Source organism: Hippocampus bargibanti, linkage group LG01 (assembly GCF_051943395.1).
Source record: "Hippocampus bargibanti isolate YZ-2025 linkage group LG01, ASM5194339v1, whole genome shotgun sequence".
Taxonomy (NCBI): domain Eukaryota; kingdom Metazoa; phylum Chordata; class Actinopteri; order Syngnathiformes; family Syngnathidae; genus Hippocampus; species Hippocampus bargibanti.
Window position 1 is genome coordinate 3735382 of NC_142734.1, and position 27464 is coordinate 3762845.

Genomic DNA, 27464 nt, shown 5'->3' on the forward strand with positions numbered 1-27464 from the left:
GTTCCAGCAAAAAGGATTAAGCCAATCAATCAGGCCATCAGATGCCATGGTCCGCCAGCATTTTCCAACAGGCATTTCAAAGAGGATCATTCAGGAGCAAATGGAGATTGTGTCTTTGTTACTATAATCTCACCATATCCCTTGCTAACCATCTCCGGCATTCCGAGGCTGCTTGGCACCAGTTCACCTAAATGCTTGTCCCCAAAAGACCTTAAATAGGAGAGAATGGAAGCATGCACGATTTTACAATGGGAAGGTTGTGCTTTTCACAATTCCCTTGGATATCATGTGGGAAAGACGACAACCGATGTCTCCCGACAAGTTGTATCCATCATTTGTAAAATGGCTTCAAATGACTTCTACTGAGCGTATTTTACTAAGATTCCACCGCATGTAGCTATATTTTACATTTTAAGACTCGCGCTGAATATTCCGGAAGTCTTGTTTTTGAGTTGGTGACGATTCCGTACGTGACGTCACTGAAGGAACTCCCCTGCCTGAAAAAATTGACACATTATAGCAGTCCTTCCATCACGTCAATGCTTGTTTGGTCTGAAAACCTTGTGTTGCACCAGAAAGAGACAGAAGAGGGCGTCCAAGCTCCATGGAAGGAATTTATCAGCCTGTGGAAACATGTATGCTTTCCTCTTCAGAACTATTTGAATCATATTCATAACTGGATGTGTGACAAGAAGCATATTCTCCGAATCTGAAGCCATTGTTTTGATTCTCCAGCAATGCGAGACGTCTTGGCGTGACGTCACGAACTGGGGGCAGGACTTTCTGAAAATGCCCAATTCGCAGCTCAATTTTTTTTTGCAGATTTTGGACACTTTGACATTTTTATTGATGTTTTGCATTTGAATAAAAATATCATACGGCGGGTTTTGGGTATTTTAGATGCTATAAAACGTTTTTCTGATGTCTGACGTCGGTTGTCCTTTAAATGGCTATCTGGAAACATCTGTCACAAAAGGTTGACTAATCCTCTGTAAACCATCTTTTTTTTTACTCACTCGCTCACTCACCATCCCCGAGAGACGCACACATTTTCAAATGTGTTTAATCTCAGAGACAGATCTTAATTTAGAAGTGCGCTCATGTTCGCCTGAAAGGACATTTGGTCCTATCTAACGGCGAGCAGTCAAAGCATGTATCTTTAATTCAGATGATGGTCAGCCCTGTGAATAATGAAATAGACTTTGGAGGGGTGAGAGTCTTGTTGTGCCAACCAGACGGCAAAGTCAGTAACATGAATGCATTTGACGTTCCCTCTGAATTTGTTTTGATCATACCTTCCTTATAATCTTGAAGCAACAGATGACACCACATATTATATTCGATTAATTTCATATGCAGCGGTATGTATAGGCTATCATCTTCTTACCAATGTTTTTTTGAAGGCCATGCATGTCGCTCCTAGGCCTTCAGTACTGCTACATCTGAATCAATCGTCTGCGAGTGTGGTGTGATATTACGACACATGCACTAGAGGGTGCCGTTGGCTAGGAAATAACTTGTGACTTGAAGAAACTTAAGACATACTATCATGAAACTGATTGTATCTTTATTATGAATGTGCGGATTCATGATAACCTCATAAAATTGCTATTTTTACTAGCTTTGAGACTGTCCAACCTTAATGATGTCCATCAATTTATGGAAAGTCTGTCTTGAAAATGGCTTTGACAGTATATCTGCAACCAAATCCATTTCTTTTCCTCCTTCTACCATTGTGAGTTGACAAAACCGCTATTAAATCAACAAAACAATATATTTGCCTATGCAAGTCGCTACAGATATAGTGTGCTAGCTCTGGCCAGTATGCTGTTATCACTAGCGGTTAGTGATACTATGATTGGCGAGTGACTAGCTATTCATTTGACTAGCCAAATATAGTTTGCGAAAGCAGCAGGCCTTGGCTTGCCAACTCGTACTCTGAATGGTTAGACAACAGTTTGATTGACACATTTGATGCTCAGGGAAAAATAACAAAAGCAAGCTGAAAGACAATTTGGAATGATTTAAAAAGAATTTACGGGCAAAATATAATTCACATCAGTCTGTGATTCCGATATTTTAGGCCAGCAGAGAAGGCCTTGCAGGCCTTGACACCCCACCAGTGTTTTTATATGGCCACACAAAATAGAGAATCACCTCAAGCACCCAATTTAAAGATAACACCTGATATGTGAGTTGTAGTATGCTTGTGCTCAAACGGACTATTGTGGCCTGATAGCGGAAAGAAAATGGACCTTAATGGGCTCTCGCACCATCCAAGGAGAGAGGAGCCCTTTTCTGAAAAGGCATACAGAGAAGCTATTGATGCTTGGAGTGTGGCATCAGCCTTCCCAAAGCTGGTGTCAGGGTGAATGGCTGTCTTTTAGTGGGCACTGAGAAATCACGGTGGATAAAGAGCACACAAGAAAGAGGGGGAAAAAACCTGGATGGTGGATTTCAAGGACAACCGACGTCTCCGGACAAGTTGTGTCCATAATCTGTAAAATGGCTTCAAATGACTTCGACTGAGCGTATTTTACAAAGATTCCACCGCATATAGCTATATTTTACGTTTTAAGACTCGCGCTGAATATTCAAGAAGTCTTGTTTTTGAGTTGGTGACGAGTCCGTACGTGACGTCACTGAAGGAACGCCCCTGACCGAAAAAAAAGACACATTGTAGCAGTCATTCCATCACGTCAATGTATTTTGCTGTACTTGTTTGATCTGAAAACCTCGTGTTGCACCAAAAAGCCGCCAGAAGATGGCGTCCAAGCTCCATGGAAGGAATTTATCTGCCTGTGGAAACGGGCTGATTAATTCCTCACAGGAGCTTGGACGCTATTTTCTGCCTCTTTTTGGTTGATACCTTTCCCCCAATGTAAAATGCCCAATTCACAGCTCAATGTTTTGCAGATTTTGGACACTTTAAGTCATTTTTATTGGTGTTTTGCATTTGAATAAAAATATCATACTGCGTGTTTTGGGTATTTTAGATGCTATAAAACGTTTTTCTGATGTCAGTTAGGAAACAAAAAAAACTGATGTCGGTTGTCCTTTACGCACATAGAAACTGAAGTCTGAAAAAAAGGGACACTCAATGGAGCTTCTTAATGTGATATGAAAGAGGTGGCTCTTTCAGGTGAAAGTGAAAGAAATAAATTCCCAACGGGCACCTGTTTTCACTGCTGAGTGCAAATGATTGAGAGGAAGTCACTTTATCTTGTCAGGTTGTGCTCCTGAGCTGTGAGCTGGTGGGGTATTCTTGTTCTTCTCGTGTCGTTCAGGCCCTTCTCTGTAACAAAGCCGGATCTCCTCTCATTTGTTTCAACCGGAGAGCAGAAGGTGACAGAATCTATTTGAGGAAATCAGTTTTTTATCTTCTGATCATTATTCCCTGCATTATTTGCGGCTGTCATATGTTTGTGAATGCTTCCATACGGGTCGTGTATATGGGCTGTATACGCAAACAAGCGATGAGATGCATATCATCATGGAGCATATGTCCTTGCCCTTCCATACACATCCCTCTGGTTCATGCACTGCAACAAAAGAGACTAGAAAAATCAGCCTCCAGGCAGGAAGCAATTGAAGTGAAACTCTAAGAGACATGGCAAAAAGAAGAAAGCTGGGGTTGGGTGAGGGGATGTAAGATTTGCACCATTGCTCATCATCTTTTTTTTAATCTTGGGTTTCATCTTTGGGGGTTTTCATTGTGGTGGTCGCTCCACCTCCGACCACATTGACAATATGTTTGTTATATTTCAGTGAGGGCTTGTTTTCATTACGATTTAGCTTTTTTTTTTTAATCTCTCTCTGTACCTTTCTTTCTTCATGACATACCAAGACATACATTGAAAATCTATTAAATTTGAACACTTCTTCAAACATGGTTCACTTATCTCATTTGTATTCAGTTCCTACTCAGTGTCATGTGGATGTGACTGGTTGTTTGTCACTCTTTATGCCCTCTGACTGACTGGCGACCGGTTCAGGGTGTACACTAGTAGTTTGGAAACTGAATAGCTGGAAAAATAACGTGCAGACCAGTAGCACAGTGGTTCTTAAACTGGGTTAAATTGCACCCTCGGGGTTCGGTGAGTCGGTCTCAGGGGTTTGGTGGATCTTCGGCCGCAGAGGTCCACCCCTCAGTCTAGTCTACAGTTAGTGGGCACGGTCATTTAAAGAAGGGGTTTGGTAAATGAGCACATGAAATTGATGGGGTTCGGCGCCCCCAACAAGATTAAGAACCACTGTGCAACCAAATGTGCATAGAGTTAATTACACTAATTTAATTATTATCCGCACAATGCTAAAACAGTAAATGTCTTAAAATAAGTGCATACGAACATAACCGCAACCAAACTGAGACAGTCGACAGCAAACAGCGCCCTTCTATGGATATTTGTTGAATTACATACACATTTACTTGGTCCGTTTATTACAAATAACACCTGATATTTTATTATCTACTCAAAGTTTAAATATAATTTAAATATAAAAATAGTTTAAATACAAACATTGTGCGTCCGTTTCGGTATAAGAACTTTACTACATAAACTCTCCTTTCCGGTAGGGGCGCTCTAATACTTGCGACGTTTTTAGTTTTAACATAGGCGGATGTGCCTGTATTGTTTTTCCGGTATTGTGCCTCCTCGTCGTCCAAGTGTGTCTCTGTGAATGTGTTGCAAAGATGTCCGCTAGTGTGGCGAAACAGCCGTCTAAAAATGCTTCTAAAACTAACGCAGCAGCCACCGGAGCAGCGGGGGCAACCGGTGGTCCCCCAGTTATTCCTCTTGCCTCCCCGCTGATGGGAAAAAAGAAGAAACCTTTCCTCGGGATGCCCGCCCCGCTGGGCTACGTTCCAGGTTTGGGTAGAGGGTAAGCTAACTTTTCCGCCAGCTTGTCATCTACAAACATGTCCACGAATGAAATGTTTTACGGTTAACTTGACCCTTTGCTGGGTGTCTTGTGAGGTTTAGTTGTTGATTTTCTGCAATGCAATAAAAGTAAAACGCGAATAAATATTGCTGCTTTTGTCACGTTCATCGAAGCCAGCCAGTAGGACCCAACACGAAGATATCATTTAGTTGTGCGTGTAAAAATTCTAACATGAGCTGATTTTTCAATTTGAAATGTAGCGTAGATTTCCTGGGTTTATAAATATGTTACAACATAATGGTCAAGAAGCAAACAGTTGTTATTTTAAACTAGCTCATGATTCATAATGGTTACCTCAATCGGCTTCACGGAACCACAGTTGAATAGACATCAGTGACACTAAGCCAATACGTTAACTCCACATGTATAGTTTTGTCTTTGTGTTGTGTGCAGTGTAACATTTTCCTAATTGTTTTCCTTCAGAGCTACTGGTTTCACTACCCGATCTGATATCGGTCCAGCTCGTGATGCCAACGATCCAGTTGATGACAGACATGCACCCCCGGGGAAGAGGACCGTTGGGGACCAAATGAAGAAGAGCCAGGAGGAGGACGATGAAGATCTAAATGATACTAATTATGATGAGGTGTTGTTTATATTTCAGGATCAACCTCTTATTGTTACTAATTGTATACTTGAAAATATTTAGTTCTAAATTTCTTCCAGTTTAACGGCTATGCTGGAAGCTTGTTCTCCAGTGGTCCTTATGAAAAGGATGATGAAGAAGCAGATGCAATATATGCGGCTCTGGACAAAAGGATGGATGAAAGACGCAAGGAAAGAAGGTTGATCAAAAGAACATCTGTTATAAACTGAAATAATTTCAGAATCTGACAATTTAAGCCTGAAATCTTCGTTTTATTTTTTGAGGGAGCTGAGAGAAAAAGAAGAAATAGAGAAATATCGTATGGAGCGACCCAAAATTCAGCAGCAGTTTTCAGATCTAAAGGTACAAATGTATTCATTTTCTGCCACAATGTGCTGCCTTTCTACTCGTTGCTCCATCGGTTTTTTATACCGCTTCTCTTCTCCTCACAGAGGAAATTGGCAGAGGTCTCAGAGGAAGAGTGGCTTAGCATTCCTGAAGTGGGAGACGCCAGGAATAAGCGCCAGAGAAACCCACGCTATGAGAAACTCACTCCTGTACCAGATAGCTTTTTCTCCAAGCACCTTCAAACGGGAGAGAAAAACACCACTGTGGACCCTCTGCAGGGGGTTAGTATACATTCAAATACGTATCGAGTGTGAATGAAAAATATTGTTCTGTTTTTGCTGTAAAAATGGCAGGGAAGGGAGTGGAATTTCACAATATAGGGAAACCATGGTAAATTTTTCAATCTCGCCATGTTGGATGTCACTGCCTTTTCTCTCCTTTAGCTTGGTGGCCTGAACACACCGTACCCAGGAAGCATGACACCAGGCCTGATGACACCAGGGACGGGAGACCTGGACATGAGAAAAATTGGTCAGGCCAGGAACACACTCATGGATATGAGACTCAGTCAGGTAATCATTTTTTTGTTGTTATGAGATGTTAATGATTTGTTTTGTCTGTGTTTTTTTTAATAACAAAAGAACTTATTTTTTTTGTCTGACTCGCGTGAACCAAGTTAAAAACGTCTTTATTGCATGTGAAAACATCTGTGTACAGTGATACCCCTTCTTACGAACTTAATTGGTTCCCAGAAAGTGTGTGTAAGGTGAAAAGTTCCTCTGCCAAACATTTATTTTCCATAGGAAATCATTAAAAATGAGAATAATCCGTTCCCAGGTCCGCATAAAGCATAAATCTCTACAAAATAAGCCTTAAAACTACACAAAATATACCTTATTTTATGTCTAATAAATGTGCTATTGTATTGTAATTAAAGAAATAAACTGTACTGTATAATAAAGTCGTTTTATTTACCTTTTTGATGTAGTTGCCTCTTGATGATATCCGAGTGAAGTTGCCGTGCTTTCTCTCTTTTAATATCCTGACTAACATAGTCCCCTGTTAGCTGCTTTTCGGTAATCCAAATCAACAGAAGTTTTTCAAACTCTTCTATTGCCTGAGACCGTTGCTGAGACAAAACAGAAACACCCTTAGCCACACGTTGCAATGGTCGACTTAGCATACTGGTACTGAGACGCTAATCACACAAACGCACACCTCGTTTGTGTTTCTCGATGATCTCCTTCTTCTGCTCGACCGTAATTTTCTTTTGTGTCTTCTTGGGCGTAACACTAGCCTGTTGTGGGGTCTTTTTCGGTCCCATAATAGCAAAAGTACTCCACTCGATAACAAACCACATCTGCACTCAAAGGGGGTGGGGAAAACTAGTCCGCCAGCCACCGTGGCGCTGTTCGACCGTGTGGTTTGGTGTTCGTCCGCCGAAAACTAGTCCACCAGCCACCATGGCGCCATGTGGTTTGGTTCATCCGAACTAGTTCGTATGCCAAGATTATGTTCTCGCCAATTTAATGTCCGTAAGGCGAAAAGTTCGTGAGCTAAAGCGTCCGTAAGCTGAGTTATCACTGTATATAGTACAGAGAGAAAGTTATACTGAAGATTTTTTTTTCCTCACTCATTTTAAAAAAAACACAGCATCTGAAACTGTGCCCACACACAAATGCTAAAATTTACCCAAAACCTTTTCCTTATTGAATCCAAATATTTCAATCCATTTAGTAAATTCCAGTATCGTCTTGGTGCGCATTATGCCTCACATTAGCTTTCAATCAGAGAGATTTGATCCAGATTTTTGACGCACTGCATCAAGTAGTACTCAGTCATTCATCTGATACATGCTCTGGAGTCTCTGGATTAAATGTCTTATCTCTCAAAATCGTTTTATAAAATAATAAAGCACTAAAACCCAACTTAACACCAATGGTAGCAATAGAAGTGACCGGATATTGTGCCGTTTAGATGGTGATTCTGTTTGTCAATTGCTTGCCGCTTTCTTATACCAGGTGTCTGACTCGGTCAGTGGTCAGACAGTGGTGGATCCGAAAGGCTACCTGACGGACCTCAACTCAATGATCCCCACACACGGAGGAGACATCAGGTAGAGGCACACTGCCACGAAAAAGGTCCATTTGGTTTCTTTGTGAATATGCATTCGTTGAATTCCTCATGGCTGGCTTTTGGCTCCCCTTTTCTCTAGTGATATTAAAAAGGCTCGTTTGCTGCTGAAATCTGTGAGGGAGACAAATCCTCATCACCCACCCGCTTGGATTGCCTCCGCCAGGCTGGAAGAAGTGACTGGCAAGCTGCAGGTGGCACGAAACCTCATCATGAAAGGCACGGAGATGTGTCCAAAGGTAAACGAGCAAAGAACCTGAACAGAACTGACATGTTGGCGGGGGCTTTGTTTTGGTCGTGTAATCAGTGAGTGTGTTTGTGTAAAACTTTGTATTTTTGTCTGTGTACATTTTTTTTGAATTGTTTGTGTGTGTTGTGCAACGTCATGGTAGAGTGAATTTTTTATTTTTCCGTGATCCACCGGAAACTGCCGAAAGGGCTAATCCAGGGGTGTTAAAGTAATTTTTTGCCGCGGGCCACATTGTAGTTATGGTTTCCTCTCGAGGGCCGTTATGAATTTGGGGAACCCATTAGAATGTTTAAATCCCTTCAAATATTACATATAGAGCACACAGCAAATTAATGAATAACTCGTTTTCAAATCTGAAGTCAAGAATAATGACTTTTATTGTGGTTGACATCCCAAAAATATGAAATTTTGGCTCAGATTTTAGCAATCATCATGGAATTTAACAAGTTTGATTTGCTTTCGCGGACCGAAAAATATGATGTGGCGGGCCGGATTTGGCCCGCGGGCCTTGACTTTGACACCTGTGGGCTAATCGAATATGGTGCATTGCAGTATTTACATCAAACATGGCGGATGGTTGCAATATGGAGCGTTAGAACATGAACAATGCTCTAAAATATATTAAAAACAAGCAGCAAACAAACAAATTGTCTTTTTTTTTTAAAGAAACAATTGAATAAGTCAGCAGTGGGTAGTAACAGTTCTCTGCCGTTAATGAATTTCGTGGCGAATGGGAATGATTTCAGCGCATTGGAAAGAAATTTAAGTAAGAAATTTGTTTAAGACATTAGTCAGAAATATTGTGCTAATAAGTTTGTTCTCTTTGTATTCTCTGTAATACCGTACGACACAGGTGTCAAAGTCAAGGCCCGCGGGCCAAATCCGGCCCGCCACATCAATTTTTTTGGCCCGCGAAAGCAAATCAAACGTATGAAATTCCATGATGCTTGCTGAATTCTTAACCAAAATTTCATATTTTTGGATATAAACCACAATAACAGTCATTATTCTTGACTTCAGATTTGATAACTAGTTATTCATTCATTTGTTGTGTGCTCTATATGTAATATGTGGATCGGATTAAACATTCTAATGGCTTCCCCAAATTCATAACGGCACTCGGGAGGAAACCATACCTACAATGTGGCCCGCGGCAAAAAATGACTTTGACACCTCTGCCGTACGATATCAAAATAGCATAGGATTGAATGTGCAGTAGCTGAAGAAAATTGAAAAAAATATGTACAGTAAAGTCTCGTTATATCGATAGTACTGCTTATTACGATACTATTTCTATGAACTCAGGGAGAAAATTACATGCCCGCAGGATTGGATATTTCGATAGTCCGGTCATATCGCTATTTTTTCCGACTCCCGTGAATATCGATATAACGAGACTTTACTGTAATTTATTTCATTTAAAATTTAATGTATGAATAAATCATTTGCCTTGAATTAAAATTGTTTGTTGATATATTAGAAAAATAGGTTATACTCAAAAAAATGTTTTTTCATTTGCAATTTAGAAATATGCTCCAATGAATGTATTTTTGTTTATTTCAAACAGTTTTGTATACTTCGGCAATCTAGTTAAATCAATTTTAGAATGTAACCCCCTTTTCTGACATTAAGTGGCGAACTGGCCCCCTTTTGAAATTTCCCAGACGCACCCCTGCACCTGTTTAGCAACGCTACTAAGGGTTTTGCTTGCCGTTCAGCAAAGCAATCATTGTTTTCTGTGCCCATCAGAGCGAGGATGTGTGGCTCGAGGCAGCCAGGCTGCAGCCCGGCGACACGGCCAAAGCGGTTGTCGCTCAAGCTGTCCGGCACATGCCTCAGTCGGTCCGAATCTACATCAGAGCCGCCGAATTGGAAACTGACGTCAGAGCCAAGAAAAGAGTCCTCAGGAAGGGTACAATTCAAGTTTCATGTGCTACACTTTGTTTTCTGCTCTTTTTTTTTTTTTCAAACGGTACTTCATGTTCGCACAGCCTTGGAAAACGTGTCCAAGTCAGTCCGTCTGTGGAAGACAGCTGTTGAGCTGGAAGAGCCTGAAGATGCCAGAATCATGCTGAGCAGAGCTGTGGAGTGTTGCCCAACAAGCGTGGAGGTACTTAACATATTCACTGTCAGATGATGTGCAAAAATGTGTCCACTCCAGTGCCAGGGTTTTTGTCAATGTCACTCGAATTGCAGGACCCACAGAATATTGTTATTTCCTAAATGATATGGGTCTGGAGTTATATGAGCATGAAATGAGGGCGGCTGTCCAAAATACAATGCAATGAGTGACTGACTACTACTATTTGATGTACTGCATTAAAAATCTTGATCACATATGTGGTCAAACGCTGTTGATATTTACAATACAATACTATACATATTGGTAATTAGTGCTTTAACAGTTTAAGCTGGAACAAAGTGGTAACATTGACTAAAAGGGAAATGCTGCCCCCTTGTGGAAGGGGAAAATTATTGCCAGAAGTCTGGCGAGCGCTTTATCGGCACCTAAGCAAGGAAAAAAAAAAAAAAACCCAAACTAATTCAGTTATGGTGTTCTATGTCATATTTTCAATTCATGAATAAATTTGTACAAAACACAAAAAATCCATTCATGCTGTGCTGTTTCTGCCCATCATTTTCAGCTGTGGCTGGCTTTAGCTCGACTAGAGACATACGAGAACGCCCGACGTGTCCTGAATAAGGCCCGAGAGAACATCCCCACCGATCGCCATATTTGGATCACCGCCGCAAAATTGGAGGAAGCCAATGGCAACACACAGATGGTGGAAAAGATCATTGAGAGAGCAATCACCTCGTTGCGTGCCAACGGCGTGGAGATTAACAGAGAGCAGTGGATACAGGTTTGTTTGGGTTCATCCCAAAATATTTCCATCGAGGGCAGGATTGCCAGCTGGGGATTGAATAGTGATGTTTTTGCAGAGTGATTTTTAGTCCGGGGGTCATCGTTTCAGGGATGCATTCCGCCATTGGCGCATTTTAAGCGCTACGTGATCTGTGCCCACATATGACATACTTTTGTTCATCAGAATCAGAAAACATTTAATCATACCACAATGGGGAAATTTGCAGTCCAAAGCAGCAATTTGAAAGGGGGTGGGTAAGATAGAAAGTATAATAAAAATATCAGCAGACTGAGATGTATACTGTAAAATAGCTAAAGAAACAAATTTAGTTAAACAGCAATTGAAAACTGTTCGTTTTCCTTTAGAGTAGGGGTGTCAAAGTCATTTTTTGCCGCGGGCCACATTGTAGTTATGGTTTCCTCTCGAGGGCCGTTATGAATTTGGGGAACCCATTAGAATGTTTAAATCCCTTCAAATATTACATATAGAGCACACAGCAAATTAAGGAATAACTCGTTTTCAAATCTGAAGTCAAGAATAATGACTTTTATTGTGGTTGACATCCAAAAATATGAAATTTTGGCTCATATTTTAGCAATCATCATGGAATTTAACAAGTTTGATTTGCTTTCGCGGGCCGAAAAAAATGATGTGGCGGGCCGGATTTGACCCGCGGGCCTTGACTTTGACACCTGTGCTTTAGAGGTTTTAACTTTCATCGTGAATATTCATTTACCTATTGTGCATTGCAGTATTTACATCAAACGACATCGACATAGATGGTTGCAATATGGAGCGAGAGAACAGGAGCAAAACTCTAAAAAACGTTAGAAAAAAGCAGCAAACAAACTTACTTTCGTTTTTTAAAAAACAATGGAGTGGAGTGAGAATTCGTTTCAGCAAACTGCTGTTAATGATTTGAATTTAGTGTATAATGGGAGTGATTTCACAGCTGTTGCAGAACGTTGGAAATCTTAAAGGCAAAGAAATTTGTTAAAGTAGACACTAGTAAGAAATATTGTGCTAAGTCTGGTCTCCGTCTTGTTTGTAACAGCGTACAATATCAAAAAAGCACTTGATTGATTGTGTAGCAATTAAAGAAAATAAAAAAAATTGTTTATTTTATGTATGAATATATTATTTGACTTGAATCACAATTGTTTATATAGTAGAAAAATCAATTTTAGTCAAATAATGTTTTTTATTTGAAATTTAGAAATATGCTCCAATAAATATATTTTGTTTGATTTCAATTAGTTTTGTAGACATTTAATCGGGCCCATCAATTTTAGAATTTGGCCCCCTTTTTCAGACACAAGGGGACTAACTAGCCCCCGTTTTAAATTTCGCAGCTTCATCCCTGTAGTATAAAAGTCATTTTGAGATTTGACCTTTCAAATTCATAACTGGGATGTGCATACTTGGATTCTTGCACACTGGACAAACATGAATGTAGAGTCGATGACCACTGTAATGCATCGTCTTTCCTGGCAGGATGCAGAGGAGTGCGACAAAGCTGGCAGCGTGGCGACCTGCCAGGCCATCATCAGAGCAGTCATCGGGATTGGGATTGAAGAGGAAGATCGCAAGCACACATGGATGGAGGACTCTGATAGTGTGAGTGCACAGTTGTGTTCACAAGTTACAGAATTTTTAAAATGCGTACCATAAAAAAAACAGCCACACCCATAAAATCCCTTAATTTTATTTGAAATAGGGTGCCTATTAAAGGACAACCGACACCACTTTTTTGTTTCCTAACTGACATCAGAAAAACATTTTATAGCATCTAAAATACCCAAAACATATGATAGTTTTAGTCAAATGCAAAACACCAATAAAAATGACTTAAAGTGTCTAAAAACTACTTCAATTTGAAACCGGAAGTGGCCACTTTCAGAAGGTCCCGCCCCCTTTGTTCGTGTTGTCACGCCAAGACGTCTTGCCTTGCTCGAGAATCAAAACAATGGCTTCAGATTCGGAAAATATGCTTTCTTGTTACTCATCCAGTTATGAATATGATTCAAATAGTTCTGAAGAGGAAAGCATACATGTTTGCAATCGATTAAATGATTTATTCCATGTCATTTTGAGGTATCTGGGGGGAGGGGGGATGTAGCACCAAAAAGAGGCAGAAGATGGCGACAAAGCTCCGTGGAAACCGGCTGATTTGTTTCCTTTGAATTTTTGTCAGAGAATATCAAATAGATGCTCATTGCAACACACAAGGATTCAAAAAATAATAAAATAATGAGCTGTGATCGTGTCATATTTTTTTTCAAAAACATTTCAATTCTGCCACGGTGTATACATTGATAATCCCGCCTTTAAATTAAACACAAGATATGCCTATTCCCTAAAAGCTGCTTGACTCCCTGTCTCCTAATATGATTGTGTTTTGTGTTTTAGTGTGTGGCCCACGGAGCATTGGAATGTGCCAGGGCCATCTATGCTCATGCTCTGCAGGTGTTCCCCAGTAAGAAAAGCGTGTGGCTTCGAGCTGCCTACTTTGAAAAGAACAACGGAACCAGGTAGACGGTCGCTCCTTCCAAAGGGGACCTTTTCTATTTAACTCATTCGCTGCCAGACATGTGCAAAAATGTGTTCACTCCAATACCAGGGGTTTTGTCATTGTCACTCGAATTCCAGGACCTACAGGATATTGAGTTTTAGGATTACATAAACATTGAAGAAACCTCAGAGCAGGGGTATCAAAGTAATTTTTTGCCGCGGGCCACATTGTAGTTATGGTTTCCTCTCGAGGGCCGTTATGAATTTGGGGAACCCATTAGAATGTTTAAATCCCTTCAAATATTACATATAGAGCACACAGCAAATTAATGAATACTTCGTTTTCAAATCTGAAGTCAAGAATAATGACTTTTATTGTGGTTGATATCCAAAAATATGAAATTTTGGCTCAGATTTTAGCAATCATCATGGAATTTAACAAGTTTGATTAGCTTTCGCGGGCCGAAAAAAATGATGTGGCGAGCCGGATTTGGCCCGCGGGCCTTGACTTTGACACCTGTGTCTTAGAGTGTCAAAGTCATTTTTTTCCACAGATCACATTGTAGTTACGGTTTCCTCCCGCGGGCCGCAATGAATTTGGTGGGGCCATTAGAATGTTTAATCCTCTCCACATATTACATTTAGGTCGCACGACAAATGAACAAATAACTAGTTTTCAAATCTAAAGTCAAGAAAAATGACTGTTATTGTGCTTTCCATATGACAATTTGAAATTTTGGTTCAGACTTTAGCAAGCATCATGGAAGATTTGCTTTTGTGGGCCGAATAAAAGGATGTAGCGGGCCAGATTTGGCCCCCGGGCCTTAACTTTGACACCTGTGTTTTAGACTCTCTTCTTCCTAAATTATATGGGTCTGGAGTTATGTGATCTTGAAATGGAGGCTGCTGTCCAAAATACAATGCAATACATACATATTGGTTTATACAGCGCTTTAACAGCAGCCGAAGCTGCAACAACATGGAAAAAAGAGGAATGCTGCCCCTTTGTGGAAAAGAAAAAAAAACATTGCCAGAGGTCACGCCCAGCGCTTTATCAGCACCCAAGCATTAAAAAACAAAACCCGAACAAATTCGGGAATGGCGCTCTACGTCATATTTTCAATTCCCAAATAAATTCGTGTATGGCAGTGAATGAGTTACTGATCTATTTGAAATTGTATCATTTTTCCTGTATTTTTTTCTTGTCAGGGAGTCTTTGGAGACACTCCTCCAGAAAGCTGTTGCTCACTGTCCAAAGGCGGAGGTACTCTGGCTGATGGGAGCCAAATCCAAATGGCTCGCTGAAGACGTGCCTGCCGCCAGAAGTATCCTCGCTCTGGCTTTTCAGGTAATAAGAGTTCCTCTTCCAAATCCAGTAGCCCTTTCCAAAGCATCTTTTCCACTTGAATATTTATCGATCCATTTTTCACACACTTAATTTTCCAAGCACCCCCCAAACCCATCCTCCCTCCATTTGAATTAAATTCCAGATTTTAGATTTGGATGTACCTGTTATGCGGGAGCATGTCGACTCCACAGTGCAGAGGTCGTGGGTTCGATCCTCCGCTCCGGCCTCCCTATGTGGAGTTTGCATGTTCATATTTGCAACATCACATTGGACACGTTTGTGTATGCAAAAGGATCTGAACTTTTTTGTGTTAAAAAAAAGAACATTCTCCACCAGTGACTCCAATGCATACCCTTCCACAGGCAAATCCTAACAGTGAGGAGATCTGGCTGGCTGCTGTCAAGCTGGAGTCCGAGAATAATGAGTATGAGAGAGCCCGTCGGCTGCTAGCCAAAGCTCGGAGCAGCGCCCCCACAGCCAGAGTGAGTTCTCCCTTCTCGCGCTGCTCTTTATGGATCTCCAAATCCTTCAATAATGAATGTATTTTGGTTTATTTCAATTAGTTTTGAATAGTTAAATCGGGCCCATTCATTTTAGAATTTGGACCCCTTTTCAGACACAACTGGCTCCCCCTTCTTAAATTTCCCAGATGCATCCCTGCTGTTTGCTTTTAATTCATCATATCACATTGCAAATATTTGCAGTTTCCAATGTCATTCTCCAGTCCAAAAAATAAAAAAATCATGTGTTTCGGGCATCAAGGTGTAGCACCTGCTAGATTTTTTTAAAACCTCAGCCTATGCCTGACAGATGCTGACCACACTGCACTTCAATGTTCAGTTTTCCTCTTGGGTAATGTGCGACTTTTATTGTTTGTTGACACATAATATTTGGTGAGTATTGTCATTGGACTGCAGACTGCTCAGTCACAAAATTAATAATTTACGAATTAATATGTCAGTCGTAAAGTGCATGTCAGCCATGCTTACTTGATCGGATTATAAAATGGAGTCCAGGTTTCCTGTGCTGTATTTGTAATTTTAGTATGAAATGTGTGTTTTCTCGAAAGGTTTTCATGAAGTCTGTCAAGTTGGAGTGGGTGTTAGGGAACATTGAAGCTGCTCAGGAGTTGTGCACAGAGGCCCTTAAACATTATGAGGACTTTCCCAAACTCTGGATGATGAGAGGCCAAATTGAAGAGCAATGTGACAACATGGATAAAGCCAGAGAGGCCTACAACCAGGGGGTGAGCTACTTCTTAAAATACAGTGATACCTCAGTTTACGAACGCTTTAGCTCACAAACTTTTCACTTTACGAATATAATCTTGGCAGACGAACTGGTTTTCGGCAAACAAACCAAACCACGAACCGCCACAGTGGCTGGTGGACTAGTTTTCGGTGGATGAACACCAAACCACACAGTCGAACAGCGCCACGGTAGCTGACGGATTAGTTTTCCACACCCACTTTCTTCGAGTGCTGATGTGGTTTATTATCGAGTGGAGTGGGACCGAAAAAGAACCCACCACGGGTTAGTGTTAAGCAAAAGAGGAGAGAAAAGAAAATTACGGTCGAGCAGAAGAAAGAGATCATCGAAAAACATGAATGAGGTTTATGTGACTTAGTGTCGCAGTACCTGTATGCTAAGTCGACCATTGCTACGTGTGGCTCAGGGTGTTTCTGTGTTGTCTAAACAATGGTCTTAGGCAAAAGAAGAGGTTGAAAAACGTATGTTGATTTGGATTAACGAAAAGCAACTACCATGGGACAGTGAGTGAGGGTATTATCGTTGAGAAAGCACGGTAACTTCAATCGGATATCATCAAGAGGCAACTACATCAATGACCATCACAAAGGTAAATAAAACGACTTTATTATATAGTACAGTTAATTTCTTAAATTACAATACAATAGCACATTTATTGTACATAAAAAACGGTATATGTTGTATAGTTCGAAGGCTTATTTAGTAGAAAATTATGTTTTATGGGGACCTGGGAACGGATTATTTTCATTTTTAATTGTTTCTTATGGGAAATAAATGTTCGGCAGACAAACTTTTCACCTGACACACACTTTCTGGGAACCAATTAAGTTCATAAGCTGAGGTATCACTGTACTCTTATTTTGACATCTTCAGTGGCTAAGGTCCCATATTTTCACACAGTTGAAAAAGTGTCCCAACTCCGGGGCCCTGTGGCTGCTGACTTCGCGCCTGGAAGAGCGAGTGGGACAATTGACCAGAGCCAGAGCCATCTTGGAGAAGGCACGATTGAAAAACCCGCAGAGTCCTGAATTGTGGTGAGAAAATGCACGTCACACAGAACCAACAGAGAAACATGAAAAAAAATAAATGGCTCCTGTCATGAACTTGTCACTCAGGTGTCTCCTTTCTGCGTGTCTCCAGGTTGGAATCGGTGCGATTAGAATTCCGCTCGGGACTAAAGAACATTGCAAATACGCTGATGGCCAAAGCTCTGCAGGAATGTCCAAATTCAGGTGAGAGTATGACCTATGTAGAAGGAAGCCATTGTTTTCATTCAATGCAGTCATTAAAACCCCAATTGTGCTTTGTTCAAGGCATCCTGTGGGCCGAGGCAGTGTTTTTGGAGGCCAGGCCTCAGAGGAAGACCAAAAGTGTGGATGCTTTGAAGAAGTGTGAACATGATCCACACGTATTGCTTGCTGTGGCCAAGTACGACCGCATCTTTTGATCATTTTTGAATGATGAAAGAATCCTCGTGAGTTTTGTTTTCTCAATGCAAACCCATCGTTTTAGGTTGTTCTGGAGTGAGCGTAAGATCACCAAAGCCAGAGAGTGGTTCCTCCGCACCGTGAAAATCGATCCTGACCTGGGAGATGCCTGGGCTCTCTTTTACAAGTTTGAACTGCAGCACGGAACACAAGTAAGTTCCTTTTCCCTCTGTGATGAATATTTTAGACAGGCCTTTTCGGACTTTTTTTTGTAGCCCCCCCCCAAAAAAACAAGCTGACTATGTTGAAGTTTTTCCATGCAATAAAATGTTCTATGTACCCCCAATAGTCCGAACAATTATCCTGACTATTATTTAAAGGACAACCAACGTCACTTTTTTTGTTTCCTAACTGACATCAGAAAAACGTTTTATAGCATCTAAAATACCCAAAACGCGCAGTATGATATTTTTATTAAAATGCAAAACACCATTAAAAATGACTTAAAATGTACACAATCTGCAAAAAAATGAGCTGCGAATTAGGCATTTTCAAAACAATGGCTTCAGATTCGGAGAATATGCTTTCTTGTTACACATCCAATTATGAATATGATTCAAATAGTTCTGAAGAGGAAAGCATAAACATTTGCAATCGATTAAAGAAGTCTTGCCGTATCAATTCGAGCCGTCAGGACCCCAATGTAGCGTCCTAGAAAATGCACAAGATGGCGCCCAATCTCCGTTGGAAATGGGCTGATTTGTCTGCTGGGAATTTGTGTCAACTAGTATTAAATAGTAGTCTTGGTGCAACACACGATTCACCATTGCCTTATTTATTTGTTTTCCTTCTAATTTTGCCATCATCACGGATCAACATGTTTGCAATTGATTAAAGAATTTATTCCGTGCCATTTTAAGGCAACATTGTGGGGAAATGTATCGCCCAAAAAGAGGCAGAAAATGGCCCCCAAGCTTCTGTGAGGAATTAATCAGCCCGTTTCCACAGGCTGATAAATTCCTTTCATGGAGCTTGGTCGCCCTCTTCTGGCGGCTTTTTGGTACAACACGTGGTTTTCAGACCAAACAAGTACAGCAAAATACATTGACGTGATGAAGGACTGCTACAATGTGTCTTTTTTCGGTCAGGGGCGTTCCCTTAGTGACGTCACGTACGGACTCGTCACCAACTCAAAAACAAGACTTCCTGAATATTCAGCGCGAGTCTTAAAACGTAAAATCTAGCTATATGCGGTGGAATCTTTGTAAAATACGCTCAGTAGAAGTCATTTGAAGCCATTTTACAAATTATGGACACAACTTGTCCGGAGATGTTGGTTGTCCTTTAATGGTTTCTTATGGAAAATAAATGTTTGACAGATTAACTTTTCGCCTTACACACACTTTCTGGGAACCAGGCGCCAAAAGAGTGGCAGCCTTTCCATCAGCTCCTGTATTTTGTTTTTCTACTTTCATTCCTTTCATCACTTTGCTGCTGTGAAATTTAAATTTCTCCACTACGAGACTAATAAAGGCAAATCCAATCCAAATAAAACTAATATGTTCAATCTACCCCCCATCCAACTCAAATTCATTGGGTATTGGACTTGCACATTGTCAAATAACGGAATTGGCACTAGTCTAAAAAAAAAATCAACACTAATCAGACCTGAGCACTAATACCCCCTCTCATCTATTAGGAACAGCAGGAAGAAGTGCGTAAGCGTCATGAGAATGCCGAGCCACGCCACGGCGAGTTGTGGTGTGCCGAGTCCAAACACGTCCTGAACTGGCAGAAGAAGACAACAGAGATTCTTGCACAGGTTGCCGGCAAGATCAAAAACACATTCTGAGACTGAGAAGCTGCACTCGAACATCTCCGTCAAATCATCAAGATGGACTTTCGCAGAAGAGTTTTGTGGCGCGTTTGCATCTAGCGACGGGATCAAGTGTGGAATTAGACTTTCATAACAAATTTAGAGTAGAGGCTGCAGCCTATCATGTGGGCTTGACTTGTTTTTTAGCCCTTGACTGCTTGATGACACAATGGCGATTGAGTCTTAATCCCTGTGTGCAGATACTTGAAAATACAATTGAACCATGTTCCATCCAGATTGAGCGTTTATTTAGTTTATGAATACAATGTAATGAGTCTTTGTTGTTTGTGTTTTAAACGAATTGCTTTCTGCTGCAGTGAAACAGCCATCACTCCAGAAAAAAAACACAATGAAAAATTAAATAACCAAACACCTTTGAAACCATACGTCTGTGTAAGCTCTCAGTCGTACAGGAGTGGTCCATCGATGAGAAAGTACAGATGACGGCTGAAGAAACCTTCTCATCTTTGAAACCATAGTAAGAAAAAAATTAAGCGATGCATCTTTTGTTGTAATTTTATATTGAATTATGCCTTACAAATGTGCTACAGACTGAATAACATCAATTCAAAGCTCAACTTCAGTTTTTGAGAGAAACATTTGAGAAAAAAAATCGTCTTTGTTTGATTTTATTAGTTCCCGATAATTATACTTTTGACACGTCTACTTTACTCACACTCCAGCACAGTAGGTGGCGGTAATACACCTTGTTCGACAGGGAATTAGAAGGATCGTATTTGCTAAGAATAGTTTCTGCCCGGTATTAAATAACAGCAGGACTTGTTCGTTTACATACGAGTCAAAACAACGCGTTAGAAACGTTTAGCTACGGTTGCAACAGTGAACACTACTAATAACATATAAACACAATTTCCGTAAATTACAATTTACAACGAAGTCTCATTTCAGTGTACGTTGCTAAGCATCGTGTCAGCTGCGCTGAATACTGTTCGAAGCAACCCATTCACGAAACGTGAGTATAAACATACGATGCTAAATGCTGCGAAATTAGTATTGTTGTAGTCTAGACAGCTGAAATTGTATTCCAGAAATGGCTAGCAGTCGCGGTGTAGACATGGACCCTGATGTTGCACGGAGGCTGTTTCATGAGGGGGCTACCTTGGTGCTGCTGGGAGTCCCCCAGGGTACAGAATTTGGCATTGACTGCAAGTGTTGGAAGGTTGGCCCTCGCTTCCGGGGTGTTAAGATGATTCCGCCAGGACTGCACTTTCTCTTCTATAGCTCTGTCAATCCACCGAGCTGTGGAGGAGAAGTTGGCCCAAAGACCGGCTTGTTCCTCAGTCTCAAACCCAGAGACATCCTTTTGGCTAACTGGAACCCGAAAGAAGAGGACCTGGATTTCTCCGCCTCCCAGAACGAGGATGAAGTGAGCAAAATTAGAGCGAACCTGCAGGACCTGGACCCATTCCTCGGACCCTATCCTTATGAGGTGATGAGGAAATGGGTGTCCCTCACGGACCATCTGACCGAGGAGTTGGCCCAAAACTTGCAGCCGCTCTCGGGCCGGGTCTGTGCCTTCAGCGACGTGATCCCCGAGACCGACTTCCGACATACCAAAGACCGGGCCGAGCAACCGAGGAACGACACAGCCTGCCAGACCATGAGGGAGGGACTGGACAGGCTTCCCAAGATGAAGTTGAGAGAGGGAACACAATTGCGGTTCTCGGTCATCCCAGAGAAGACGTACCCGCCTGGAGCCACGCCCGCTCAGATTACACAGTGCAGCCTGGATCTGACCTACGCTTTGGAGACTCTGCTCGACAAGAATTACCAGCAGAAGCCCCTCGACCTGCTCGGTGAGTCTCTCCCTGGCTCATTATGAGAATTGACTACAAAGACAATGTATAGTTGTCTACATTTAACATTGGTAACCCTGAAAATATGAATCAAATAACATGAATAATTAGGTTACATTCATAAATGTAAAATACTGATAGAGAATGGGCAGAGTAGAAGTTATATTTAAACGTTTCATGCTGTTGCTTAGTTGGCCGAACACAAGGCCCACAATGGAAGCAGAGAAAATATGTGGTCAAAACGTCTGTGTAAGCTCTCAGTCGTACAGGAGTGGTCCATCGATGAAAAGGTTTCTTCAGCCGTCATCTGTACTTCAATGTGGTCAAAAGGTGAACACGAACGAGGTGTGCATTTGTGTGACTTAGCGTATGCATTTGTGTGACTTAGCGTGCCACTACCAGTAATAATAACAATACATTTCATTTATAAGCGCCTTTCAAAACTCTGAAGGACACCAGTACGCTAAGTCGACCATTGCTACGTGTGGCTAAGGGTGTTTCTGTGTTGTCTAAGCAGCGGTATCAGGCAATAGAAGAAGTTGAAAAACTTCTGTTGATTTGGATTAATGAAAAGCAGCTAGCAGGGGACAGTGAGTGAGGGTATTATCACAGAGGCAATTTCAGTCGGATATTATCAAGAGGCAACTACATCAACGACCATCACAAAGGTAAATAAAACGACTTTATTATACCGTACAGTTTACTTCTGGAATTACAATACAATAGCACATTTATTATACATAAAATAAGGTATAGTTTGTGTAGTTTTAACGCTTATTTTGTAGAAAATTGTTTTATGTGGACCTGGAAACGGATTATTCATTTTTAATGGTTTCTTATGGGAAATTAATGTTTGGAAGACACACATTTCGCCTTACACGCACTTTTTGGGAACCAATTAAGTTCATAAGCTGAGGTATCACTGTATTCTCGATAAATAGCTTTGCAGAGGGCTGCAGAGGTTGGGCGTCGGTCATGAATGGCTACGTCCCCTGCTGGCAGTAAAAGACAATCTTCTCTGACATTACAACCCTTACTCGATTAATCAACGACAGTGGTTTTTTTAAATTAATCTGCAACTGTTTCGATCACATCGACATTTTCTCGACTGAATTTGACTCCTTTCCCTAGGTGAGCTGCAGTTTGCCTTTGTGTGCTTTGTGATCGGAAACGTGTATGAGGGCTTTGAGCATTGGAAACGTCTTCTGAGCCTCCTGTGTCGAGCGGAGGCGGCCATGCAGAGGCACAAGGAGCTCTACATCGGTCTCATTACCGTGCTCTACCATCAACTGGGAGAAATCCCTCCTGACTTCTTTGTGGACATTGTGTCTCAGAACAACTTCCTCACCTCCACGCTGCAGGTACCAATTTCATGAGTGCACACTCCACCCAATGTTTTTTTTTATATTACTCATAAGTCAAAGCAGCGTTATTTACACAGAGCAATTCAATGTGCTTCACACGTGTTACCCCGTCTGCAAGCATTTAACTACATTCAGAAGCAGAGTAGAGAAAACAAACATAGTTTACAACAATGACTTAAAGGGCCACCGACTTTTTTTTTGTTTTTTAACTGACATCAGAAAAACGTTTTATAGCATCTAAAATACCCAAAACATGCAGTATGATATTTTTATTCAAATGCAAAACATAAAAATGACTTAAAGCGTCCAAAATCTGCAAAAAAAAAGAGCTGCGAATTGGGCATTTTCAGAAAGTCCCGCCCCCAGTTCATGACGTCACGCCAAGATGTCTTGCATTGCTGGAGAATCGAAACAATGGCTTAAGATTCGGAGAATATGCTTTCTTGTTACACATCCAGTTATGAATATGATTCAAATAGTTCTGAAGAGGAAAGCATACATGTTTGCGATCGATTAAAGAATTTATTCCGTGCCATTTTGAGGCAACATTGGGGATAAATGTCTCACTTAAAAAGAGGCACAAAATGGCGACCTCCTGTGGCCACCTCCGTTTCCACAGGCTGATAAATTCCTTTTATGGAGCTTGGACGCCCTCTTCTGGTGACTTTTGGGTGCAACACAATGTTTTCAGAACAAACAAGTACAGCAAAATACATTGACGTGATGGAAGGACTGCTACATTGTGTCTTTTTTTCGGTCAGGGGCGTTCCTTTAGCGACGTCACATACGGACTCGTCACCAACTCAAAAACAATACTTCTGGAATATTCAGCGCGAGTCTTAAAATATAAAATATAGCTATATACAGTGGAATCTTATTAATATACGCTCAGTAGAAGTCATTTTACAAATTATGGACACAACCTGTCCGGAGACGTCGGTTGTCCTTTAAAGGAGAACCGACACCATTTTTTTGTTTCCTAACTGACATCAGAAAAACGTTTTATAGCATCTAAAATACCCAAAACACGCAAGCTCATAGTTTTACTCAAATGAAAAACACAAATAAAAATAAGTTAAAGTGTTTCAAAACTACAGTAAAGTCTCGTTATATCGATATTCAAGGGAGTTAGAAAAAATATCGATATAACCGGGACTATCGATATATCCGACCCTGTTTGCATGTAATTTTCTCCGTGCGTGCATAGAAATAGTATCGATATAACCGGGACTATCGATATATCCGATATCGATATAACGAGACTTTACTGTACTTCAAAATGACCTCGGAGATGCCGAGTTTCAGAAGGTCCCGCCCCCTTGTTCATGACGTCACGCCTGGACGTCTTGCCTTGCTCTAGAATCAAAACAATGGCTTCAGATTGGGAGAAGATGCTTTCTTGTTACTCATCCAGTGATGAATATGATTCAAATAGTTCTGAAGAGGAAAACATAAATGTTTGCAATCGATTAAAGAAGTCCTTGCGTATCATTTTGAGGCGTCTGGACTCCAATGTAGCGTCCCAGAAAATGCACAAAATGGCGCCCAAGCTTTAAGTCATTACAAATTTGTTTCTCTTATGTCACAATTTTCTATTTGTTGTTTTTCATCAATCTGTAATGTTGGTCAGCCCGCACATCCCCTCCCTCCTTAAAAATGCTGCTGCTGAAGATACAGTCATAAATAACGAATGCCAAAAATTGGGTGTGTTTATATTATTTTTCCCATGAACTCTGGAAAGTGACCTTGACTTTTATTTATTCTGGCAGGACTTCTTCCAGTTGGCCAGTGGACCTAACATGGACGGAGCGCTCCGCAAGAGAGCAGAGAAGTTCAAAGCCCACGTAACCAAGAAGTTTTCCTGGGATTTCGATGCAGATTTGGACGAGTGCGCGCCTGTGGTGGTGGATCTTCCTGAAGGTTTTACTCTGGACTGATTTGACTCTCACTAGAAGATTAGGAACGCAGGAGCTTCCATGTCACATTGCTGTGCCTTCCTTATCAAAGGTTCATGTGGAAGCATGTACATTGTCACGGTCATTTATATTTTTGTCATTTATATTTTGTATTGTACACAACGTTGGTTCTCCGTGGTGGGTTGTCAACAGTGTTTTTAAGGTGTCATAAGAAAAATGTTTTAATCTTTGCAACTTCCTGCCTGGATAGGTGTCGATAGATCTGCCATTTCCAGAGAGTCATTCAGTATACTAATAAGACGTTTCATGTATATAAGAATAAAAAGAAAACAAAATAAATCAAGCTTTGTCCTGAAGATGGGTGAACTACTCTGTTCTATAATAACAACAACAACAATAATAATAATACATTTAATTCATTTCATTTATATGCGCCTTTCAAAAACCCCAGAAGTAAATAGATAGAAAGCTAGCTAGTAGATAGCAAACAGATAGTAAGCTAGATAGCTAGCCACAGCCACCTAGATAGCCACATTATATAGCTAATAGAAAGCTAGCCAGCCAGTTAATAGATAGCGAATAATGAAAGAAGATAATTTGGAATTATTTAATGAGAATTCATGGACAAAATATAATTAACATCAGCCCGTTTTAAGATATATTAAATATAAAAATACACGCCTGGAAGCTGCGCAACAGGGGAAAAGTAATCAGAATCAGAATCATCTTTATTGCCAAGTACGTATGTAGAACACACAAGGAATTTGTTTCCGGTCGAACACGCTGCACTAGTATCAGCAAAAAAAAAAAAAAAATAATTCATTTCATTTATACGCGCCTTTCAAAAACCCGGAAGTAAATAGATAGAAACCTAGCTAGCCAGCTAGTAGATAGCAAACAGATACTAAGCTAGATAGCTAGCCACCTAGATAGCTACAATATATAGCTAATAGAAAGCTAAATAAATACAAAGCTAGCCAGCCAGTTAGTAGATTGTGAATAATGAAAGAAGCTGAAAGGTAATTTGGAATTTTTTTAATAAGAATTCATGGACAAAATATAATTGACATAAAAAAGGTCTTATCCCGTGACTGTAAAGTGTCCTTGAGAGTTTTGAAAGGCGCTTAGAAATTAAATTTATTATTATTATGATTATCAGTCCGTGCTCAGATATTTTTAGGCCAGCGGAGAAGGCTTTGCAGGCCTTGAAGGTCCGCCACTGCCGCAAACGTATGATCGAACTCTATGTTCTCAGTACATGTTTACTTGTGAGGAGATTGTCATACCAGCCTCTGACACTAAATGGCGACATTGAGCTTTCTATCTCATGTGAATGGTCACTTTTACCCGTTTCCATTTTTGTGTTGACGAAAACAATGGATATCCGTTCTTTTTCCCCTTCTTCAAAACAGTTCTAAAATATCCCAATGGGATAGAAAATATGTTGTCTCTATTTTCAAGTATGTTTATAAGCTCTCAAAAACAGTTGTTGCTGATGCCCATTATTTGACAGTTTTGTATGGATTTTTATATACGGACTAACAACATAATGTGATATTTTTTTCAGCATAACATGAAGCTTAAATTGATTCAAGTGGTCAGTACATCTGTGAGTGAAATAAAACATTTTAATAATAATAATCCATTTCATTTATAAGCGCCTTTCAAAACTCTCAAGGTCATTTTACAGTCACAGGATTTGTTTTTCTGTGGGTGAGCAGCGGCAGCCACATGAGCCAGCGTTCACTCAACCCCGAATAACTCAAATAGATAGAAAGTTAGCTAGCTATTAGATAACTAGTAGCTAGCTAGCTTATAGATAGCAAATATATAGGTAGTTAGATAGCCAGCCAGCTAGATAATATATAGCAAATAGATAGCTAGGTAGGTGTTCAATACTGCATCAATCAGTCATCAACAGTCAAACAACCTGTGTTTATTCGCTTCCGTCTGCCTTGATTCCATGGCCTTAAAGGACAACCGACGTCACTTTTTTGTTTCCGAACTGACATCAGAAAAACGTTTTATAACATCTAAAATACCCAAAACACGCAGTATATTTTTATTCAAATGCAACAAAAACAATAAAAATTACTTAAAATGTACACAATCTGCAAAAAAATGAGCTGCGAATTGGGCATTTTCAGAAAGTCCCGCCCCCAGTTCGTGACGTCACACCAAGACGTCTTGCATTGCTGGAGAATCAAAACAATGGCTTCAGATTCGGAGAATATGCTTTCTTGTTACACATCCAGTTATGAATATGATTCAAATTGTTCTGAAGAGGAAAGCATACATGTTTGCAATCGATTAAAGAATTTATTCTGTGCCATTTTGAGGCAACATTGGGGGGGAAAAAAGAGGCACAGAACATGGCCACCGAGGCCACCGAGCTCCTGTGAGGAATGAATCATCCCGTTTCCACAGGCTGATAAATTCCTTACATGGAGCTTGGATGCCCTCTTCTGGCTCTTTCTGGTGCAACACGAGGTTTTCAGACCAAACAAGCATTGACGTGATGGAAGGACTGCTACAACGTGTCCTTTTTTTCAGTCAGGGGCGTTCCTTCAGTGAAGTCACGTACGGACTCGTCATCAACTCAAAAACAAGACTTCCTGAATATTCAGCACGAGTCTTAAAGCGTAAAATATAGCTATATTCGGTGGAATCTTTGTAAAATACGCTCAGTAGAAGTCATTTGAAGCCATTTTACAAATTATGGACACAACTTGTCCGGAGACGTCGGTTGTCATTTAATACCTTATAATACAATATGGAAGCAAAATCCTTATCCGAATTAAAATATGATTG

The 27464-nt window shown here is 40.6% G+C and overlaps 2 protein-coding genes across 3 annotated transcripts; both read left to right on the forward strand.

Annotated features, from left to right (window-relative positions):
• The first annotated feature begins 4652 nt into the window (after nt 1-4652).
• Nucleotides 4653-19942, forward strand: prpf6 (PRP6 pre-mRNA processing factor 6 homolog (S. cerevisiae)). Its single transcript, XM_088990769.1, has 21 exons — nt 4653-4881; nt 5365-5527; nt 5608-5726; nt 5812-5890; nt 5980-6156; nt 6319-6447; nt 7897-7991; nt 8091-8247; nt 10008-10170; nt 10250-10368; nt 10904-11122; nt 12620-12742; nt 13535-13656; nt 14846-14984; nt 15347-15466; nt 16054-16230; nt 17154-17287; nt 17394-17485; nt 17567-17681; nt 17766-17892; nt 19380-19942. The coding sequence occupies exons 1-21, from the start codon at nt 4694-4696 to the stop codon at nt 19530-19532; spliced, it is 2910 nt and encodes a 969-aa protein (XP_088846895.1). The 5' UTR covers nt 4653-4693; the 3' UTR covers nt 19533-19942.
• Nucleotides 19943-20308: 366 nt separating this feature from the next.
• On the forward strand, nt 20309-25022 carry aar2 (AAR2 splicing factor). Of its 2 annotated transcripts, XM_088990791.1 has the most exons (4): nt 20309-20529; nt 20606-21373; nt 22505-22734; nt 24507-25022. In XM_088990791.1, exons 2-4 carry the CDS (start codon nt 20608-20610, stop codon nt 24672-24674), a joined length of 1164 nt encoding a protein of 387 aa, XP_088846917.1. In that variant the 5' UTR covers nt 20309-20529; nt 20606-20607; the 3' UTR covers nt 24675-25022. The 2 variants fall into 2 exon arrangements, with proteins under 2 accessions (XP_088846917.1, XP_088846909.1); XM_088990783.1 differs by having other exon boundaries at nt 20309-21373.
• Nucleotides 25023-27464: the final 2442 nt, after the last annotated feature.

Bases quoted from the DNA above. Each gene is read 5' to 3' on its own strand.
- prpf6 (XM_088990769.1), top strand. From the start codon at position 4,694: ATGTCCGCTAGTGTGGCGAAACAGCCGTCTAAAAATGCTTCTAAAACT. The intron at 5,727-5,811 runs GTTGATCAAAAG...TTATTTTTTGAG, and splicing joins GAAAGACGCAAGGAAAGAAG to GGAGCTGAGAGAAAAAGAAG. The intron at 7,992-8,090 runs GTAGAGGCACAC...CCTTTTCTCTAG, and splicing joins ACACACGGAGGAGACATCAG to TGATATTAAAAAGGCTCGTT.
- aar2 (XM_088990783.1), top strand. From the start codon at position 20,608: ATGGCTAGCAGTCGCGGTGTAGACATGGACCCTGATGTTGCACGGAGG. The intron at 21,374-22,504 runs GTGAGTCTCTCC...TCCTTTCCCTAG, and splicing joins GAAGCCCCTCGACCTGCTCG to GTGAGCTGCAGTTTGCCTTT. The intron at 22,735-24,506 runs GTACCAATTTCA...TTATTCTGGCAG, and splicing joins TCCTCACCTCCACGCTGCAG to GACTTCTTCCAGTTGGCCAG.